The 22684-nt window shown below is 48.5% G+C and overlaps 1 protein-coding gene across 6 annotated transcripts in view; it reads left to right on the forward strand.

Moving 5' to 3' along the window:
- The window catches only part of zbtb4 (zinc finger and BTB domain containing 4), a 27347-nt gene extending 6530 nt beyond the window's left edge, over window positions 1-20817 (forward strand). For 2 of the 6 annotated variants that reach the window (XM_027288014.1, XM_027288013.1), the window contains exons 4-5: window positions 2933-3097; window positions 13030-20817. In XM_027288014.1, coding sequence (XP_027143815.1) covers window positions 13046-18598 — 5553 coding nt within the window. In that variant the 5' untranslated portion in view covers window positions 2933-3097; window positions 13030-13045 and the 3' untranslated portion in view covers window positions 18599-20817. Of the gene's footprint in view, window positions 1-2932; window positions 3098-7124; window positions 7334-7495; window positions 7531-13029 lie in introns of those variants that run through there. The other 4 variants (XM_027288012.1, XM_019268815.2, XM_019268816.2 and 1 more) reach the window with 3 other exon arrangements.
- The last annotated feature ends 1867 nt before the right edge of the window (window positions 20818-22684 follow it).

A 22684-nucleotide genomic window follows, 5' to 3' on the forward strand; every position in this document is an offset into this window, starting at 1 on the left:
TGCCTACGCCTCCCCCCGCCCCTCCACCCTCCACCTCCACCCTCCCGAACCGTCTCTCTTCGCCAGTACAGCATGCCTGATAGCGTGCCTGGAGATGAAGGAGATTATGTGGCCGAGCATTTACGAAGCCACTGTCCATTTCAGCCGATATCTAAATAGAAGTGGGTACAAAATGACATGATCAAAATGAATGCAACAGTTAAAAAAAACATGCCAAATCTAAGTGGTGGAGTTTGGAAAGTAAGATTCAAACATCGGACTTAATTTCTAATATGTCTAACAGGATGAAAACACGCCGTATCAGGCACCCCTCCCAGATGATTTTCCACCTATCCTTTCCAGTCTCCTTTGGCAACGTCCACACTCAAACCTCTCTTCCTCTTCTCATTTGTTTTTTTGTTTTTTTTTGTTTCGTGTTACACAACCACATTTTGCCAGCGGTTTTGTTGCGTATCAAAGCGATTGTAGCTTGTATGCAACCCGTCTAATTCCTTTTTTTAGCGCTTTATCTCCTCTGTGTGTGTGTGTGTCTGCGCGCAGTTCGCGTGACTCAGCAGCGTTCACACAAACGTGGTTGTCATAGGTTGGTGCTTCAGCTTTTACGGATCTGAAGCAGGCCCCGTCAGGCTTCGGCTGATGAAAGCCCGTTTCTGATTCCTGATTTGATGCTCAGATGGATCCACGTGGACACACTCTGAACTTTGCAGCGTGTAGGTGTGTGGACATATGTGCAGGATAGCCTCTTTGCGATGTGTGTGTGTGTTTGAGTCTATCTATGTTGTTGTGTCTAGAAGGTAAGGGTTGGTGGCAGCGTTGAACTCAATAACGCCTCGACTGAAACCGAAAAAGTTCCCGGTATTTTCAGCAGCTCCTATGAGGTAACTTAAAAAACGTTTCGTTAGTTGCTGAGGACGCGGAGGATTATTCTCAAGGTCACAAATATGTTTTTGTGATGCCAGCTTGTGGCCGCTTGATTGAAGCAGTGTATTCGTGGGCCACTTGTCGCGGATTGCATAAGTCTACCTGGTTCGGATCATTTCAACCGAAAGAAATTCTCCTTGCTCATGAGTCATTTTCAGACTGCTGTACAGAACGATGATGTCATTTAGTAAAAATGCGATTTCACAACCCCTCAGATTTCTGTTGCCACCTCTTTTTGTTGACATCCCAATGCCAGTATCAAGAACGGACAGAGCCCGAAGCGCTGGTTTAAAGCCGAAAATATGCGACGTGGCACCATCCTGTTGGATCTACTGCTTCGTCTGCCTCTAGGGTAATCTAAATATCTGCAATGATGTGGCTCATCTGCAGACCTGAAGCGGTCAGAATGACGCCTGGGTGCTCTATAAGTCCTCTGTAACAGTCAAAGCGGCCACCCCCATCACAGTTGTCATGAACAGGGGAAATTAGCTATAGAGACCAAAACTGTCGTCTGTACCAGGCTGTAAACATGTTTATTTCTGCTGTGAAGTTGGACATTTTAACACGGGGACTTACGGAGATGAACTCACTGGAACCGTCAAGGAATTTCCACTTCCACACTGGCTTTATTTCCCAGCACTGGAGGTTGCCGCTCGGAAAGTCCCCACCACCAGGTAGCCTTTATAAGTTACGTAAATACATTGCACAGTGTCCAAACCTTAAAGTCATACCTGAGACAGTCTTAGCAGTCGTTTTTCTGGTCATGGCTTTTGTTGAAGTTATAATAATATAATAAAAGTTACAATAATATGGGGGCGGTTGGTAGCGTAGTGGGTTAAGCGGCCGCCCCGTGTGTGGAGGCTATAGTCCTCGCTGCAGCTGGCCCCGGTTCGAATCCCACATCGGACGGCTAATTTACTGCGTGTCACTCCCCCTCTCTCTGCCCCCTGCTTCCTGTCTATCTTCAGCTGTGCTATCAATAAAGGCATAAAAGGCCAACAAAATAATCTTTAAAAAAAAAAAAGTTACAATAATATTTAGACCATTGTGATTTGAGTTGTTTTCACATCAGAAAGGACATCGTAGAAAAGCTCTTATATTTAAATTTCTATGACGTTTTTACTGGCCTGGTTGAAATCCTCTTCGTCCGAGCCAAGTTGTAATCCAGTTGCCTCAAAAAAAAATCTCATAACATTTTATTAGATGGCTTTTCTACATCCCGCGATTTGTCAGGAGAAAAAAAAAAGCTGGGAAAATATATGAAGATGCACGTTTGACACATATCTGGCACAGCTGGGTAACATCAATACTCTCAGGGACCCAGGAGAGGAACATAGAAAAGCTTGTCATCTGACCTTTAAAGGCTGCATGTTTCCTTCGTAAACGTACCTCATGACTCATCTGGAATAGATGAGTCATGAGGTACATGCATTGTTTCCCTTATCATATACAATTTTGTTAGACAAGCTGTTATATAATGGGAATTTTGCTCAACGGCTATATATGAGGGGACGTGAAAGTAGGAAAGGTTTGGGCGTTTAATCGTGTATGCATCGTCCAGTTTGATTAATAGGGATTCACACCATCTCATTTGATGCACAGTTTTATATAGTTTATTCGTATTTAAGGTGGTGTTTCAGCTCTCGGTAGTCTGAGGAAGGGCAATTTGCTCGAAATGTCACTTCTGCTGTGAAAGTTGTTCATATGGGAACTGGTCGGATTTTCTGCTTCGTATTGTTGGATTGCTGCCCTGACATTTGTTTTTGTAAACAGCAGAGAAGTGTTAGCTAAGGACATGCTCCAGCACGCTCATCTTTCCCTTATTTCAAGGGAGGTTTCATCAGGTTACCCAATGCACCGCCCCTGTGTCTTTAAGACGACACCGAAGGGCTTAAAGCACCCTTTCATCTGCGTGCACGCGTGTGACGACAAATGTAAACATTTGTCATGCTTATCTGTGTGTGTGCTCTGCCAAAGATTCATGTGCTGTGTTTTTTTTGCTCCGTTCCAGCTCTCCCGGTCCTCACATTTCTGCGCACAGGCCACAGAAACATGAATCGCTGCGTCGTCCTTATAAGGCCGCCGCTTCCTCTTTAAGAAAACCACTGACATTTGAACTCCTCGAACGTCGTTTGTCTTCCCACTTTGATCTCGGTCCAAGTCAGCTGGAGAGCAGGTTAGTCATCCCTTCTTTGAGATCACGGAGGATGTTTGCTATCCCCTGAGCACGCCCCGGGATATATTCACACACATGTATCAGCTGGAATCGAGCCCTGAATTCAAGAAGAAAAAAAAAAAGCAAACGGCACACACTGTACAGTCGACTCGTGCACGGTTACTGATCATGTAACTTTTTGTCTCCATACTGTTTTTTCTCTGAGGTAACAATCTACCAGATGAAAGCCAAACTGAGGATTTGACACTTGATATGCACGGCAAAACAAAGCTTGTACTGAAAGTTAACACATTCAGTACTCGAATGCTCTGGAATCAAAATAGACTGCAGGCGTGACTCTGCATTTTGGGAACTGACACTGACAGTGAACTTTCTCTTTCTCATCACATGTGTATGACTCACTCACCTTCTTTTAAGCTGGAACCATAAAGCACATCTGGTTGATCAACACAGGGCCGCTGAAATCTGAAATTGCATGTTGCATTCAAAGTTTGTACCTAAAAACGCCTTGTGTGTCTACTTGAAGCGGCCGATAATCATCCATCAATCCATTCGAATTATCCTTATCAGCGCCACGGGGCTGGAGCAGATCCCCGGCTTTTTATTTTAATATGTCGGTGACGTGTTCGCGGCTTGTTTCTGCCGCCCCCCAAAAACGTGGCCAAAAAAAAATCAGTCATTCCTTGTTCCAAGGCCTAACATGTTGAACAGATTTACGGCTTCATAAAACATTTGCAAAAGATTGTTTGAATGTTTTGAAATCCGCGTTGTTCACATCAGCCTGTGGTCCTTCCTCCTTCTCCTTTTATTGGCGCTTCACATTAACAATGTCAACTGCTCTTCACAGTCGGCAGAAAATGTGTTTCACTTTATGCCCATCGTGTGCGCACATGTTGTCCTCGCGAGCGTCCGACGCAAGGACGACGGGGCTCCTACGGCGCTGCCTGCGAGCAGACTCTCCGTAGGGTGCACCTTTAAGTGCACCGATTACGTAACACATGATTTATTGAGCTGTACGTTTTAATTGCTTTATTCTTTAAATAGTCTATTCTTGGGCCACTTATGCCAGAATGTTGATTAACACCTCACGATCAAGGCCTCAGACTGGATTTAACACTGATCCTGAGACTCAGTTAAGCAGGCGGTTTTTTGTGTGTGTGTTTGTTTCTTTGGATAACGGTTAAATATTGAAAGTCTCAGCGAGCTAATGGTTTAAATTTTCCACCAAGATGGCTCCTCTTAGTTCCTCCATCTTTGTGTATTCAAATGTGTGTGTCGCTTGGTAGCACAGCATGAAAAGCTATGATCACGTTTGGCCAAACATCCATGAAAAGGGACGGCTGGACGACGGGGGTGCCTCTGAATGCGGAGTTTGGGGCTGGCTGCAGGCGCGGGACAATGCCAGCACACATGTGTGGACCGAGCGGCCACGCTCCTGGAACACACACGCACACACACACACGCACACACACACACTATTGTCTTTGCCAACGGCAATCTGCTCCACACACACACACCCCTCGTTCTTTTCACACAGACATAATGTTACTTCTATGTTTTCATTTCAGATCACAACCGCTGTCATGTCTCTGGTCCACACACACACACACACACACACACACACACACACGGGGAGTGCATGAGAGAGGGGGAGAGTAAAAGAGAGAGAGAGAAAAAGTTCGTCCAACTCCAAGAGCCGGAGAGGTCACAGGAACAACACCCAATCCCAGAGCGGTTCCCATGGAGACAAGTGTGGCAGCGTACAATGAGGGTGAGAGAAAGTGATGAAAGAGTGGGAGAGAGGGAAAAGGGCAGGGGAAGAGTAGGAGGAGGGCGGGTTGTTGGCGTCAAGGTTCAGTTGGTGGGTACTGGGTGGAGGAGGGGTGTAGTCGGTAGGGGCTAGCAGTTCCACTCAAAAGGACAGTGGGAAGTATGATGGCGTTGTAGCATAACAGTCCTGGAACATTCTTCCACCCCTCCTCTCATTTTTTTTTCTCTGCCCGCTTGTTCCAGCTGATAGAGTCCTGATCTGAGGCCACCGAGCGGCCGACTCACGGCCGACGGAGGGAGAACAGAGATATGTGGAATTTCCACTGACCATGACGTGCATGGCCGAGAGCAAGAGAGAGAGAGAGAGAGCGGGAGAAAGTTGTTGTTGTGAGGCATTTTGCATGGATACGCGTGAATCAGAAAGTGATTTCCAGCTGCCGGGCCTCGCCGGTGTCGCCGCCGCTTTTCAGTTGCTGCAACTGGTTTCAGTCTGGCAACGTGTGTCCGACACAGATACACATCCTGACCTAAAAGCAGTTAATCAACATGACCGGCGTCGTCGCTGATAGCACTTGAACCCTTTTAGCTGAACGCATGGACAATCGAAGAGTGTCCCTGCCCCAGTTTCCGTCCCTGTCTGTGTCCACCTTTACCCCCTTTTCTCTTTTAAAGAGGCACTCCACTGCTATTTCACATGAATATCAGTTTACCCATCATGGGGAGTACCAGTCGGCCTGTGAAAACAGTTGTGTAACGTAACTGGAGGGAGCTTTCTAAAGTCATTATGTTTTTTGGTTGACAAAAGTGGCAGGGAGAGCTCCAGCGGAAAAAACTTAATCCACGAGCCCCGATGCGGTAAATCTGCAAACAGGCGAGCTACATTTCAAACGGCGTACACTACGCCCATGCATTAGCACGCAAGAGCCCCCTCAGGACTTGATTTGCAAGCGGCACTCATTTGTGTAATGCGACACTGCCACCGTTTGCGTTATGTGTGTTCCTAAATGGCCTTTGTGGAACGGGCCTCTGGCAAAACTTTTCCTGCAACTAAAGGCGATATTCTGTGGCAATCAAACACGCAGATATGATAGATTATTGTGATTATTGTGTAGAGTAGAGTATTGTATAGTACTATAAACCACCGTGCAGTGTTTTTTGGCCTTTTTTTTCCGGTTCATCGCTTGGACCAGACGTCCCGTGTCGCGTTTAATTGCTTCACCGGTACTTGAAGGAACACGCCGCCCATGAACGCAGCATGCTTGTTTTGGCTCTGAACTCCCTTTAGGGTCAGAAATCTGAGGCGTCCCAGTGAAAGGCGCTATCAAGCGAGGGCATCATGGGAAGTGTAGTATCCAGCGTTTTTTTTTGGCGCTCGACCCACACTCAGGACTTTGAGTCAGGATATCTCGGCCTCTGCTGCGTCGATTTCGACCATTCTTTTTTTAACCCGTCTCTCATAAGTCCCTAAACTTTATCGGAGTGTGGCGCTAAATTGCTGGAGTCCCCCTTTAATGCGTCCATTTTTGTCCCCCCCCCACCCCTCACTTAAACTTGACTTGTTTCACAGAGTGCTCCCATCCGCCATTTGACTACCGCCAGTTTGTCCTGTCTCCCTCGCTCCCTCTCTCACTTGTCTCACTTTTCTCGCCGTCTCCCTCGCTCACTCTCCTCTCACTCCCCGCGTCTGCGTGTCTGTCTGTCCGTCCTTGTGCCCAGGTTTTTGGAGTTGGCGTGGTTCCTGTTTGTTTTCAGCCATTTTAGGGACTTGCAGTGCTCGTAACAAACTGCTTAAATGGCGTCCTCTTGCTTGCCTTCTCTCCCACTCTGTCTCCCTCTGCCTCTCCCTCCCTCTCCCTATCTGCTGGGCTTTGTGTATATAAAGTAGTGTGTGTGTGTGTGTGCTTGTGTGTGTGTGTGTGTGTAGAGAGAAGAGAGAGAGAGAGAGAGAGAGAGGGAACAACACTTCCAAATAAAAAGAAGATTGGATTCAGTGGGGTGGTGGGTAGGGGGGGGTTAGTTGGTTGGTTTGGAGGTGGTTGGGTGGCGTGCATGCAGAGGGGGGGATTCACTTGCTGGAAGAAGAAGAAGAGGAAGAAGAAGAAGAAGAAAAGAGCAAAAACACTAAGAATCGTGTGTCAGAGGCAAAAACTGGAGTGAGAGAGGAGAGAGAGAGCAAGAAAAGGGGGAGTGCGAGCAAGTTCGAGTGTGAGAATCGCTCCTGCCCTCTGTCTTCACACACTGCTGCCTGTATATGTGTGTGTGTGTGTGTGTGTGTGTGCACCGCCTCTCCCTGCGCTCACTCTCTCTCTCTCGCTCTCTCTCTCTAACACACACTCCGACGTGCGCATACACAAACCAAGAGAGGGGGAGAGAGAGAGAGAGAGGGAGAGAGAGAGGGAGAGGGAGAGAGGGAGTGTGAGGGGAGAGAACACATCGCAGCAGAGATGCAGCAGGAGGTTTTCCGAGGTACGTTCTCTTGTATGCTTGCCTTCCTGAGAGACAGCCAGAGAGAATAAGAGGAAGAGAGGCTGATTTCTGTTGTTTTTCCTGCTTGTTTTTCTGCTTCACTCCGCTGCTGCTGCTGCTGCTGCTGTGGCGGCGGTTGCTGCTGCTGCTGCTGCTGCTGCTGCTGCTGCTGCTCCGCTCGTGAAGAGGAGGAAAAGGTTTTTATTTTACTGTGCGTGTGTCGGCCGGGGCGTGAGTGTTGGTGTTGGTGGGCGTGCGCATTTATGCAGTGTGTCTATGTGTGTGGAAGCGCATTTATGAGTGTGTCTGTGCGTGCGGGTGTGCGTGCGGGTGCGCGTGCGTGCGTGCCAGTAACAGGCCTTGTCTCCCTCATCCTCCCCTCTGTTGCTGGCGCACCACGCAGTTCTTTTTCAAGAGCGATGACTCGTTTCTTTTTTGTTGTGTTTTTTTTTTTTTTTCTCCAATTGTGATGAAACTTTTTAATTTATCGAAAGCTCCTCTTGCATCTCCGTGATTCACTGCAGACAGTGGAAGAGAGTTGGTGGCGGGGGGGAGTGGGGGGGTTGTGTTGTGTTCGTCCACAGCACACGTCAGAACAGATGTGAGCTTTGTTGTTTGGGGGTGGGGGGGGTTTAACATGTTGTGGTAGTGGGGCCGGTCTTGCCACCCCATCGCCCGTCAACTTATTGCCAACATCAGAGAGGAAGTGTTTTGAGGAGGGGAAAAACTTGTACGTAGGCGACGGTAAACATCTCTAGTTCCAACAACTGGTTCTGTCTCTTATTTCGGGTTATGGGCCGCCCAGTTTGTCCTCCATTTTACCAGCCTGTTGTTGTGCTTGGAGGTTGTCTCACGTAGAGCAGCAGAGGGCATATTGATGTCACTAACCCCGTTGTGGCTGCCCCAAAAGCCTTTACTTTTTTTTTTTTTTTTTCCAAAACAACAGAGCATCTGCTGCCAACTACTCCACATTCCTGGTTTTCATGGAGGCCGAGTCCCCCGTGCTCAATGTATGGAATATATAATCCGCTCTGCCACAGGGGTAGAGGTCATAGGTCAGGCAATGGGAAGTGTTGTTTCTCGCTGCTCTGTGGTGTCACACGGATGATGTTGTCGTTTTATTTTGGTCGTTTGTTGGCTTGGGTCACACGTGAGATGAATCAGGTCTACTTTATTCTTCTCTTTTCTTTTTTGTTTTTCTTTTGGATGCCCCGGGGCTAAAGTGCTACCATGCAAAGTCTTGCGGGCTTGCAAGACCGGATTGGTTAGCTTCGTTTGATAATGCAGGGTTTTGTTTTTTTTAAATGCCACAAACATAAAGGATGTGGACGCGTTCAGGAAACTGGTGCAGCGCTTCATCTTCTCTAACCCCGACGTATACTTGCAGTTTTTTCGGCGACTGTTGTGACACGTCGCTAATGCTCAAGTGTTTCTCGATCGTTTGAGACTGAGAACTCCGACAGGGCTTTTCACTCCCCCCCTTTCAACAGGGACTGCGTGTGAAATTGAAAATCATTTTGGGGAAATTACCTCAAAAAGGTCACTGGTGTAGTGTTACTGCTCTCCAGGGGTACTTTTTTTTTTTTTTTTTTGGCCTTACTGTTTCCTAATGCCTCCCGTGATTCTGTTGCAGCGGGCAGAATTATGGGAATTACGTGCTGGGCTGGGAGCTAACGGAGCATGGAGAGTACGGCGTTTTTAGACATGGGTAGGCTCGCCGGTGCGTGGAGCGGCATGCGAAAACACCACGATACGACAGTTTACACGTGGGGAGGGGCGAAGGGGGTCACGCAGTCAGTCATGCTGAGGGGGATCTGAAAGACAAGGAAACCATGAAATGTGAACATAGGAGAGAACATGTTTGAAGTTACCCCCACCTCCCCCCCCGCTCACACCACCACAACCACCTCCACTCAACCACTCCCCGACCCATACCAACTTCCCTTTACCTCCTCCCTCGCTCTATCCCATCTGGCTGGCTCCATCACGCTCTCTTGGCCGGGGGGTTGTAGAGAGTTCAGTAGCTGCTCTTGCTAACGATGCCCCCCACCCACACACACACACACACACACACCCTCGTATTCACAAACATAGACCCTCTTCTCTTCCCCAGACCAACTGCTGCTACGATAGTTGGGCCCCTCTGGCTGCCCCCTCGCTGGGGAGAAAGCCCAACCGACACCTTCCTCTATCCCACATGCTCCTCGCCGCTGGCTCACCGGCTGGAACACCGAGGAGGCCCCCCACATTCTGCCTCGCGGGCACTCCCCCTTAACTCCTCACACACAAACACACACAATCACTACACTGATGGATACATTCAGATTTATTACAACTTAAGTTGGCAGTTTCAGACAGCATTAATAACTAAACTTGCGCTCAGACCAACTTTCTTTCCGCTCGGACTCGCAGTGCTCAGGGCTCCGATATGCTCCAAAACACAGGTTTCCTGTGTGATCAGGGATTATAAGCAACATGTCAGGTGTGCTCACCGCCTGTTTCACCTCAAAAATGAAGCGATTCAGATCATCACTACTGTATTCAACCAGAACCGTCCTTTTAATGATGAGAATACTGCGATTTTAGCCGTACTCTCTTACGTAAATTCTTAATGAGGCTTTGGAAGCAAACATTAGCTGTTCACATTCATAGTAAAACGTGAAAGTAAATGAAGTGGCACTAAAACAGTGTTAAAAATGTAATTCACTATGATCAGACTTTTTAATCCTCAATTATAAGACGTATTGGACCAAATAGGCTTAAAACGGTTTGTTTTAGAGCCAAATTAAGTTTCACTTTTCCGTGCATTTTTTTACTCTTTGAAGTGCATAATACTTGTGGTTAGAATTTTTTTTTTTTACTCGAGGAAATTCCTTTGAGACGGAAGATGGCAAAAAAACAAACAAGCGTCGAATCTAACGGTTATTTGTCTGTCAGCACGGGTACCAGTTATTCAGTGGAATAAACAAGATTGCTCAACGGCTGGTTCAAGGCCTTGAGCTGGCGCACCAGCCAAACTCTCCTCTGCCGTCTCCTGTCTCCTCTTATGCAAGGCAGATGTGATGTTCCTGGTGACTGTTTCAACTCAAGTGGATGACTGAACGACGTTTTCCAAGGTCATGGAAGTCATCTGTGTTTTTCAGATGCTGGTATCAAAGTATCTAAAACTTCAAAATTCGAGCAGCATGTTAGGATTATTGAGCTCTTTTAAACTGTTATTAATAAATGTTTAAATCTGAGGGGGCGACTAATCTGCAAGTTTGTGCTATTTATAATGATTTAATCAGTGTTTATTCGTGCCTCACATTTGTCATTTGATACGGAATCAGCACTTTGCAAAAAAAAAAGTATGTCTCTGTTCCCTCTGCCTGACAGAGCGTCTGTCGTTATATAAAAGTCAACGCGTCCGGTGTTATGTTTTTTTATATTTGCGTGAGACTAGTTTAGTCATTTGTCCTCCGCCAGCTGAGCACCTGTCCGTCCTGTGCGGTTTCATAGTGCCACGAGCATAAATAGATGAACACTTCATAGGACTGACCAACATGTTTGTTTGCGCAAGAACATCCTGTTGCAGAGAGGTGTGGGACCAGGGTTGCTGTTTATTTTGATTTTGCTTTTAGGGTCCTTTTTTTTTTTTTTCACATTCATGGTCACGTTTGTCTGTGTGCCTGTGTGAGTTGTACAGAAAGATGTATGCACAAAGTGTTTTTTTTTTTTTAATATCTGCATGGATTTGTGCACACGCATTCTCATTTGTGTATGAGTAAATCCGGCACATTTAAAGCGTGTTTAAAGCCGCCTGTCACAGTCAGACAGCGTGTCGTGCAGGCTCTGCTCGCAAGCGGCCGTGTGCGTCACAGGGAGATAAAGAAAAAAAGAGGCGAGGGGGCGTCATACGCATTTTCCTGTCCGCGGCGCACAAGCATCAGATGAGATGGTGAAATTTTTAGCCTTAGCGCTGTGTCTCTCTCTCAGCGTGTCCGCCCACTTGTAGCAGCCTGCCGCTTGCCATAAGGGATTTCCTGCACAGCATCTATCGCTCAGCAAATATGAGTGACAGCGGCGGCCTGTTTCAATACAAGAGCGGCAAAATATGGCAAGCCTGGCAAGACAGCATTGTTTTTTAGACATCTTGTCTAGGCATGAACCGGTTTGTTTTGCCCATACAACAAAGTACGTCATCGACGGGCACTTCCCTTTTTTCTTCTGTTGCCTGTGCTTCATTTCACCTGTACCCTCCGCCTCGGTGCCGTGTTGCACTCAGATTCACCTTTTTGGTTTTTGAATGTCATTTACAAGTGAGCGCATTCATTGTTGAACTACTTTGGTTATGCCCGTCTGTCTTACCTGTGGGCACGCATGAGTGTATGTACACACGCGTGTTTGTTTGTGTGCTTGTGTGTGTGTGTGTGTGTGTGACTGTATGTTTGTCTATGTGCTGGTTGTGTTTGCCTGGGCTCCTGTCTGTCTGACAGTGCAGCGTGTCTGACTGTTCCTGTTTCGAACTCACTCCTCCCTCTTTCCTTCTCTCTGTCTCTTGCTCTCTCACTAACCCTCACTCTCTTTCTCTCTCTCTCTCTCTCTCGCTTTTTCTATCACCCTTTCACTCTCCCTCATCCTCACCCTCTCGCTCCCTCGCTCTTTCTCTCTCTCTCTCTCTCTCTCTCTCTCTCTCTCCCTCCTCTTCCCTCTGCAATAACAGTGCTGACCTAGTTTCTGCCTGTTCAGGGCTGCCTGTGGAATTTTACAGCGGCCTGCCTTCCTGGCTGCTTTGCTGCTTGAAAACGCAGGCAGAAAAGCATGACTGAGGATTTTTCTTCTCGTCGCATCATTATGGCCTTATACTGTCGCCGTTCTTCCCCCCCTTCTACACCTAAACAAGCGGACCCGATTCAAATAAGTAATAGCAAATCGCCTTCTCCCGCACGCGAACCTGCAAGCTATCTTACGTTATATGGAGAAATTTCGCGAGGAGGAACTGCATCCGCCACCGTGATAGTCGAATTAGAATGGAAACGAGAATAGCCTTGTTGCTCATCTCCTACAGCTTAGCCGAGATTGTACCGGATGCATAGGGCGGAAAAACACCCCTTCTCTGTGCACATGCATACAATCTCCCTCCCTTCTCCTCTTCCCCTCTTTCCTTCCCTCCTGCCTTTGCCTTCACAAATAAATGGTTAGAGTCATGCCCGGCAAATACCAGCCATTGCCAGGAATGGCTAACAAGGCTCTCGCTCAAATAGCAGGAGAGCGGGACTATTTTTACGTGCGTTTCAGGCCATGGATCTAAGTCAACACACTATTCTGAATCTTGATTAAATCTGAACGCCTTCCAATTAGGCATAGGGAATGTTGTGTCACAGCCGAGAGAGATGGATCTCTGGAATGCCTTTCTGAAGGCTTGGTTGTGGCACGCTGAAATCTAAACCAGCACTGCCGCAGATTCATTCCTTCCCCCTACCCTCTCCCTCTTTTCACTCACCATTCCTGGCTGAGCTGTTGGAGTTCAGCATTGCTGGGGCATTTAGTTTTCTTTTCCGTTTCTTAGAAGTGTTCCACAGGCGTCATGGCTGCTACTGCAAAACCTTTGGGTGCAAATGTTGATTCTTTACTTTTACGTCGACGTAAACGTGTGTGTGTGTGTGTGTTGTGCATTTATCGCGACGCTAATACGTTCTGTCTGATTTCTCTTTCAGATTTCGGGGGCTGGTCATGGTGTCCGGTGAGAAGGTGTGGGACCCCCTCCATGTGGGCCTTCTTCAGTCACGTCTGAGCGAGCAACACCTGGCTACTGGGCTAACTCCCCTCTGCAACCTCGCACATAGTGCAACTAAGGACACCGCGTGCCACCAGAGTCAGCGGCCGTCACCTTTGTCTTCCCTGCCGCTGTCATTAGTGGCTGTAGACACCCTTAATCCAGTTCGGACCTCCTCACGGTTTCACCCCACGCCTGTCAATTACTGCGGCTCGAGCAAGATCGACCACTGTCTTGGAGTGGCCTCTCAGCCTGACGACGACGAAGGGGAGGAGGAGGAAGGGGAAGCTGAGCAGTTGGAGATGAAAGGTAAAAGGCATGGGGGCCGGGGAGAGGCCATGATGGAGGACAGGCTGGAGGACATGGCTGATGGACCTAAAAATGCAAAAATCACCCTAAGCTTCCCACTCAGCGCCGCCCCCCTTCCAGCTTCACTCACATCTCCAAACCATTGTCGTAGCTCCTCCTCATCGTCCCCTTCCCCTCACCGACGGCGGCCATCCTCCAAGAGCTCCGATGAGGGCTCGCTGTGGAAACTGGATGCTACCATGGACGTAAAACACAGACCTTTTAAACCCCCGAGGCACGACACGTCTCCGTCCTCTTCACCGTCCTCCTCCTCATCTCCCATGACTGTTCATGCACTCATTAGGAAGGATATAAAATCCCCGCCTCCTCTCAAGTGCTCCAAACTCAATCCAGAGACTCAGTTTCACAGGTCGCCTCCGAGATCCTCCAGCGGGTCTTTAGGGAGCGGTTACGGCGGTGATGGATGGGATGAGAGGCACAGGTTGGCCAACGGTACAGCCTCACCTTCTCAGACTGCCCAGATCCTCTTCAGTCTGGGCACGTCAGCCTATCAGAGAGGCGGGGACGCAGAGAGGAGAGAGAAAATAACAGGACGACCATCTGGGAAAGTGGGAAGCCCTCACGGACCAAGTCTACACCCACCCACCCTTCACCTTCCTCCCCCCTTACCTCCACCCCCTCCTCCCCCATCCGAGGGCCTCACCGCACCCCCCCACTCGTCCTCCTACTCCCCTACCGACAGCCTGAAGCCCGAGCTGATTTGCGGGGTTTGCCATCGGCTTTTCAGCTCGGCCTCCTCCCTGACGGTCCACATGCGGCTGCATCGTGGCAGCCGCGCCCTCAGTTGCCGCTACTGTGGCAAAGTCTTCATCCACAGCAAGAGACTGCAATCCCACGAGGCCTCCTGCAGGGTGGCAGGCCTACCCTCCAACAGCCTGGGCCCTCCGTCACTCACCGTGCAGCCGAAGGAGGAGCCGCTCGAGGAGGGCGAGGTGAGAGTGGAGGGGGGAGTGATTGTGGGAGAAACAGACATCGGTAAGGCGCGGCCAGGGAAGAAAGCGCGGAGCCTCCTGGCACGTATCCAAGGTGATGATGCAGCAGCCACAGAGCTACTGGAGGGTGATGAGCACCATTTTGTGAAGGTGGTAGATGGCAATGTCATTTACTTCTGCTCCGTGTGCGAGCGCTCCTACATGACTCTATCCAGCCTGAAGCGTCACTCTAACGTACACTCCTGGCGCCGCAGATATCCATGCCACTACTGCGACAAGGTCTTTGCCCTGGCCGAGTACCGCACAAAGCACGAGGTGTGGCACACGGGAGAGCGCCGCTACCAGTGCATCTTCTGCTGGGATGCCTTCGCCACCTACTACAATCTCAAAACACACCAGAAGGCCATTCACGGGATTAATCCCAGTCTCATCTCCAGTGAAAAGACAGCTAACGGGGGTTATAAGCAGAAAGCGAACGCCCTCAAGCTCTACCGCCTTCTCCCCATGCGATCCCAGAAGAGACCCTACAAGACCTACAGTGACAGTTTGCATAATGGCCTTCTACTGCCACCGACCGAAACACCTTCCCTCTCCTTGCCTGGCCTGGGCTGTTCTCTGGGCCCTGGGGACCTACAAAGCCTCATCAGTGGGGCCCACCCTCAGAGTGTAAAGCCTGACCCAGATGCCTTCCCTGATGGCTTCCCTGTTTCTTTGGCGGCTGAGCACAGGGACCTCACCGCATCAACACCCCTCCCCCAAATGGACATGCCCCAAGTTAGAAAACATGACAGTGAGGCCCCAGAGTTAGAGCAGGGGAGAGGCAGTGGGAGCTTCAAAATGTCTAGTAGCAGCAGCAAAACCAAAACTCCCAAGACTAGCAGAGGCACAGAAACAACCATGCCTTCTGTGATAACATACGGCCATACGAAACCGTCTGTCATAGTTCATGGCACCGCCGTCTCATCCTCTGTCATCGTGCATAGCAACCAGGTCACCTCCGGAAGTGAAAAAAGCCCAATGAACAGCCCGTCCCCTGAAACCAGCAGCATCAGTCAGACTTCACACAAAGGCAGTCCCAGGCCGATCAAGAAGCAAAGAGATAGCGCAGATAGCCACAGAAAGAGGTCAAGAGACAGTTCAGACACCACAGAGGAGCGCTCAAGAGGTAGACAGGACGCAGAGACAGGCAGATTATTTCACAAATCACGCAAGTCCCACAGCAAAAGTGACATCTCCAACTCAAAGCAGCTGTCAGCATCTGTAGGGTCACAGGTCAAAGAGGCAGGGCCCCTGTGCCAGATTACTGTGCGTATTGGGGAGGAAGCAATAGTGAAGCGCAGCATCTCCGAGACAGACCTGAGGAGAGACAAGAGCCTTTCTCCCCCCAAAAACAAACGGAGTGAAACATCGTCTGTGCGGGATGCCAAGGAACCACGTCACTCTCACTCCCACCATCATCACCACAAACACCGCCTCCACCGCAGAGCCAGCCTGGAAGCAGAGGGTGATAAGGAAGGAGGAGAATGTGAGGAGGAAGAGGAGGAGGAGGAGGAGGAGGAAGAGGAGGAGGAGGTCAGGAAAAAGAGCTCCAAGTCCCCCGACGGAGTGAGGGAGTACTACTTCCGTCAGGAGGTGCGAGAGCAGGACAGTGACAATGACACAGAGGATAATTTATGGCGGCCTTACTACTCCTACAAGCCTAAGAGAAAGGCCCAAGCGCACCTACAGAGGGTCAAGAGCTGGCAGAGAAAACTGAAGTTCAAGCGCTCCATCCGGCTGAAGAGGAGGGCAGAGAGGCTCAAGAACCACGTGAACAAAGACACGGACAAATCGCAAGATGAGGAAGAGGACGGGAAGATCGAGGAAGCCGAGAAAACGTCAAGAACTAACAGAGACAAGGGAGAGAGGAAAAAGAAAGACTATCTCTCGGCCCCTTTAAAGGAGAAAAACAAAGATGCAGAGGAACAAGTTAAGGAGGCCTGTCACGAGGTTTCCACTCCTCTGCACTCTTCAAAGCCTCCTGTGTCTACCTCAGTGGCTCCTACGGGAATAAAGCGGCGGCCTTGGACTAATGGGAACGCAGCAGAGTGTGGTACATGTGGCCGCTGGTTCTCAAGCCCCAGGAAGCGAGACAAACACGAGCTGAGCCATCTGCTCGAGTTTGTATGCCTCTTCTGCCGAGCCACTTTCCCCTCAAGGGATAAGTTGGAAGACCACCAGAGAGCGCAGCATCCCAAGCCCACCGAGGCGCCCTCTGTACCCCCTAAAGTGGCACTTGGCGAGCAAGTCGAAGGGGTCGGTGTTAAATCTGTGCCCGAGATCGCAAAGTATGATGAAGAAAGGGGGGGGCAAGTAGGCTTAGCAGGGTGTAACTCTAGTCCGAGTCGCCTCAGCAGAAGAGCATTATCACGACACACCTGTCCACAGTGTCACAAGGTGTGCAAGACGTCTTCAGCGCTAACTCGCCACATCCGACGCCACGAGTTAAGCAGTTCACCAGAGAGAGAAAAGGAAGATAAAGACCCAGAGCCAAAAACTCCAGAAGCAGTTGTTAACAGAGACTCAGAGACTAAAAAAGGACAGACTACCAGTGCTCTCTCTGTTTCAGTCATCAGCTATTCAACACCTGACCCGCCCGGCAGCGGTGACTGTTTGGCATCGCGGCAGCACGAGGACCACCTCAGTCAGCTGACGGATGAACATCGGATGTCAGGATCCGGCGATAAACCTGAACACGTGAACTTAAACCTGACAGAGCTCACACATCACGCTCCAGAGAGAGAGCCCAGCCCACAAGTCACAGTCCCTCCATTAGAAAGCCCGGTCAACCTTACACCCACTAAACACGAATTCACGCCTGCCGCGCCCTCTGCTCTCCACAGTGTGCTAGTCATGAATGGGCCCGAATGTTTGGACTACCGCACCCCCAGCAAAAAGAACCTAGACAGCCAGATCCACAGAATACCCAGCCCTGTGCACATCGTGGCATCCACCAACACCTCTCCAAATGTGCCTGTGACGTCACAGACCAGAATAACCACTGCTGCTCCTCCTGTTTCCATGACAACAGCTCTGAGCTCCGAGGGGGGATTCATGAAACGGGATGGGGTCATTATGGACAGAGAGAGGCAGGGCGGGAACGGTTTATTTCTGCGCACAGGTTACGAGGAATCACCTCTGGTCCAAGATCTCAGAGTTCAGTCGCTGTCCAGAAGTCCCTCTCCCAACGAAGCACAAGACCTGACCATGTCCTCTATTCTAGCTAGAGAGAGGGAGATAGAGAGGCAACGAGAGAAAGAGAGGGAGCTGGAGAGACAGAGAGAGAGGGAGAGGGAGAAAGAAATGGTGAAGGAGAGAGAAAAAGAGATAGAGAGGGCCCCGCAAATGAGTAGAGTTGCACACGCCCCAGAGGAGCAGATTTCTCTGTTGGTCCCTAAAGAGGAGCCCTTGAGTCCTGTGCCGTCCCCCCAGCATATCCCCACTCAAACCACTATGAATGGACCCTCCTCACACAGGCACACTCCCCACAAGTCCCCCTGCCGGTCCCCCTCAGCTATCGGACTGTTAGCTCAAGCCAACCGTCAGGTTCACTCCAGTTCACAGGGACTGGACAGGCTCACACTGCCCACTGGAGCAGCTGGTGCCGGTGACCGCCCCTCTGCCCACGCTCTGCTTCTTCCTCGAGCTCCCCAACCACCTGAGCCGGAGCACCAGGACACTGTTTCTTCCAGAGATTCCCAGCAGGGTGACGCCACCCCGGTGGGCTACCCTTCCCAGAATTATCCCCTACCCCTTATTGTGCCAGACAGCTACCGCTCTGGTAAGAAGCAGGAGGAAAACCTGCTCATGTCCTCCTATCCTGCTGGGGCTCTTCCCTTTGGCCCACTGGGAAAAATGATGGTTCCTAATGGCGGGGATCTGGCTAAGCTGCCATTTTATCCGGACCCTTACCAGCTGCTCTACGGCCCCCAGCTGCTGGCTTACCCTTACAACCTGGCGGCTCTTCCTGTGGCTCTGAACATGATGGCACCTGGAGGGGACAAGGTGGAGCCTCTACCTTTTCTCCCCGCCATCTTCAACTACGCCGCCACCGCTGGACCCTACATGGGCGCAGCCCCTCACCCACTGGTGGCGAATCCCAGCCTCTACAGCGGCGGCAGCGGCGGCGGCGGCAAGAAGCAGCGAGACAGCAGCGGCGGCAAACCGTAGGACACAGAAGCACTATAAGGAATATATTTCAACGGGGGACGGCCTGGCCTGTTTAGGATGGGGAGCGGGAGGGGTGCGTTGCTCACTGGGTCGCCGAGTACACTCGCACAGTACCCCTGCCTCTCTTTTATTCAGTAGAGATCAGAGCTAGGCATTAAATCAGGAGGCGATTGAAGGGAGAAGGAGCAAAGAAACGGGGGAGAGCGGCCGATATCACGGTGACTTATCACGACTCCCCTCCTCTCTTTCCTCTCGCTCACCTTCCTTCGCGTCTCTCCTGTCTTGCTGTAGTGTGTCGTAGTTCTAGAGCTTGATTAATCTTCCTCTCTGACTCATTATATTATCTATAAGAATAAGAACCGCTAACAGGGTGTGTGTCGTGTGAAAAATTAGTTCAGTCCGCTTCCCTTTATAGTCACCGCATAACGAGGATAAACGCTCTTCAGGGAAGGCTTGTGTGGGCAAGGATAAGGGACGAGACGAGAAGGGTCCTTACTCAACACGGTTGGAGGTGGAGCATTAAGTTTTGCGTATGTTTGTACGAGCGAATGAGAACGCAGGCGTGCACCCTGTTGTCAAAACTGTCCATGAAAGTTATATACGAGCATGCATACATGCACATGTATGTCGGGGGTTCGTGCATGCAGAGGTGGACTTTAGCAGGTATTACTGTGTGAGTGCGTGTGTGTGTGTGTGTGTGTGTGCCTGTGAGTGATGAAGTATGTGCGTGAATGGCTAGATCATTCCCGTGTGAGACGCACACAGCATTCCTACTCCAGTTGGGATAGCTACTGTAGGTCAATGTGTAGAAGTGCATTTAGAAATCGACTCCTCATATCCAAAATCATTAAGAAGTCTATGGCTGGACGCGAGTCTACGACAATGACAGATCACCTGAGCTTCAAATGTCTCAACTAACCGACGGCGACTTTGTGGTCAGCTGACACTGTAGGATCTGTATAGCATTCACCATAGTTTATACCTTATGTGCACAAAATAGAAAAAAAAAGTAGTGGTCACTTATAGGGGACACTTGTAGCTGCTTTGGATATGTAGCTGGCCACTGGGTAAGAATTAAAGGCTGGTAGACCATTGCACTTCCGTTTTTTTTTCATCTCATTTCCTTCACGTAGAAAAGAAAAAAACAAACGAAAAAAAAAAACCCTTAAGGAAAAGAATTAAAAAAACCAGTCAGCCTTCATCTTGCGTAGCCTTTTCCTCTTTGATTGGAAGAGGAAAAGGCTCCATTTCCTAAGCCAGGAAGAAGAAAGCAATAGCCGAGGAAGGAAAAAAGAAAAAAAAAATGGATTCAGGGTATTGAGTTATTTCTGGATAGGAAAAAAAAGAAATATATGGGCACAAAAACTGTTGGACTCTTGAGTCGGGAAGGCCCCACAGAAATGACTTTTTTTGGGGGGGGGGGGACAGAAAAACGTCGTCTCGCTCCCAAAACTGAGGGGAGATTGGAAATAGCCTGAACTGTTTCCCCTCCTGCCCTGTGTCATTTACTAAGAGGTAGAAAAAGGCTGAGCTTTAGCAGCCAAAGTGGTGGCCGAAAACTCCCCAGCTGCCCTCCTGGGGGGGCCTATTCTTTTTTTTTTTGTTTTGTTTTGTTTTTGTTTTGTTTTGTTACGTGTAATGTTATCTCTATATGTTTGTTTTGTTAAACTATGTTGTATGTTTATGTTGTTTAGCCCTCTTACCGGATGGAAAATGGGTTCAGTGAAAAAAAAGAGGGGAGGAGTTAAGCTTAAAAATATGAATGTAAATTTAGTCATGAGGTTAATGAAGTACAGCTGCATTAATTGGTAGAGTTGGTTTCAGTTCCGTTTTTTTGTTTCTGTTTTGACACAAATAACCTGTTAAAGAACCGTATAACGTCTGGTATGCATATATACAGTAGTCCTAGGAACATGTCAGTAAACTTGGGTTCTGTATCCACAAAGCATGAGCAACACTTTGCTTCCTAACCGTTTATATCCTCAGCAAATCTGGCATTGTGCGCACAGCTTTTTGTTTCCTTTTTTTTTTTTTTTTTCAATATATATATATTTTCTGGCCTCTTCTTCATCTTCCATATCTCTGTTTAAATTTTTTTGTTATTCATTATAGATCGCACACACACACACACACAAACAAAAAAAACACGCATTTACATCTCAGTCACTATTTAGGAGCTGTTTGATTCTCCCTCTTCCCTCAAGCATACACTCACGCACTGCACCTCCTCTGAATGAAGTACATATGTTTTTTTCAGCGTGTGTGTTTGTGTGCGTGTGTGTGTGTGTGTGTTTGACGGTACTGGGACGCCTTTTTTTTTTTTTTTTTTTTTGGCTCTGGCAGGAGTGTTTTTAAAACACAAGCGTGACCAACTGCAGGGGCGCACAAGCATCCCCTTGGGTGTGGTTACAAGCCTTTTTTTTTTTTTTTTGCGCGCAGGCGTACGTGTTTCGTGTACGAGAAGTTGAGCGACTGCGTGAATAAGAAAAACCAAAATACTGTAAATCTGCCTAAAGCAGCAGCAGCAGCAGCAGCAGCAGCATACCCATTGGCAGTGTATGGGCCACCTGTTTTTTTTTGTTTGTTTGTTTGTTCTTTGACACTTTTTCTGTGGGTTAGTTTCACTGTAAAAAAGCCTTGCTGTCTCCAATACACTATCTCAAGCCATTCCTGTAGATGGATTTGTGTTTTTTTTTTTTTTTTTTTTTTTGGAGCATTTCTTATGCCATAGTTCGCCATCACGGTTATCATACAGACCAAAAGCATGCAAATCAACGTATCGTAGTGACTGGACTGGAATCTGGTGGTAATATTCAACTATTTACTGTATGTTTTAGTTTAAATGAATGTGCCTCTGCTTTGATATTTAAATAATTATCTATAGTAAGATGTGGATCTGCCAGATTTCAACTGTTAAGGTGCCTTGTTATGGCATAAGAAATTTGAATAGTAAATAAACATTTTCTTGAGAAACGACCGTACAAATTTGGAGATAGATTTCATGGCTTTGTTTGCTATGAAGCTGTTCATAGACGTAGGGGTGTGGCTAAACTGTTTTGGTATCGTGTACATGTCTAGGGTAATACTGTGCCATATAGAGCCCACAAAATATGTTAATGTTATTTTTAAAAGATGTTTTAATGTTGCCTGATGACTTTGTCTTTAGATTTGATACAAAGGCTTGTAGCCACAGCTCTCCCAAAGTCTGTAGTCTCCTTTTCCAACATCCCTCTTCTTGTTCTCTCTCTCTCCGAATCTCTCTCTCTCTCTCTCTCTCTCCCCTCGTTTCCGTCTCCCTTTCTTTCTCTTTGCTGCAATCAAACAAAAATAAAGTATTAACCTGATGACCCAATGAAATCAGCTCTAGTCTGGTCTCATGTTTTGTAAAAATTATGTCTCTATTAATCTTTACAAGTTGATCTTGGAGTCCGTAATATGAACCATGTGCTTAAAGTTGGCGGAGGCCTGGTTTTGCACTGTTTGATCCTCCCTTTGTATTCTCTTGTGAAATATGCATTCAGTGAATTGGTTAAAAGCAGAACAAATTGTGGACATCCTTTGCTCGTCTTTTAAGCGCGTAGTCGACTGTTTGATACCGATACTGCAATTTACTTCTATCACTCAGCGTTCATTTCACATCTCCTGTTTCCACCGGTGGACGGTTCTTAGTATGTTTGGTTTTCTTTCCATGAACTACTGCGTACGTTCAGGTTTTCTCCCAAGAAATACACAGAAAGTTTGTTGCTGACATGAAAACAAGAGGCCGATCACAGCTTCCTCTTCTCGGCGTCAGAGTCAGGCGCTGATCTTTGCATCCTCCAACGAGCACTTTCGCACTAGTGACACTCAGTGGTTTTAAACAGAAACAGCTCAGCCCCGGCCTCGGTGACTCACTCACTGCACTCCCAAAATATGATCTTGGGGGGAGGGTTGGGTGAATTTCTTTGAAATCGAATGTGAATGGAGGAATTTTGGATATTGCAATTGATTTCAAAACATTCGTAGGAAATGTCAGGCGGCGGGGAATAAAAACGGTGCATTCGTGGCCTGTTTTAAAGAGCTCTCTTGGCAATAATAAATTCAGTT

Source organism: Larimichthys crocea, chromosome XIV, assembly GCF_000972845.2.
Source record: "Larimichthys crocea isolate SSNF chromosome XIV, L_crocea_2.0, whole genome shotgun sequence".
Lineage (NCBI taxonomy): Eukaryota > Metazoa > Chordata > Actinopteri > Sciaenidae > Larimichthys > Larimichthys crocea.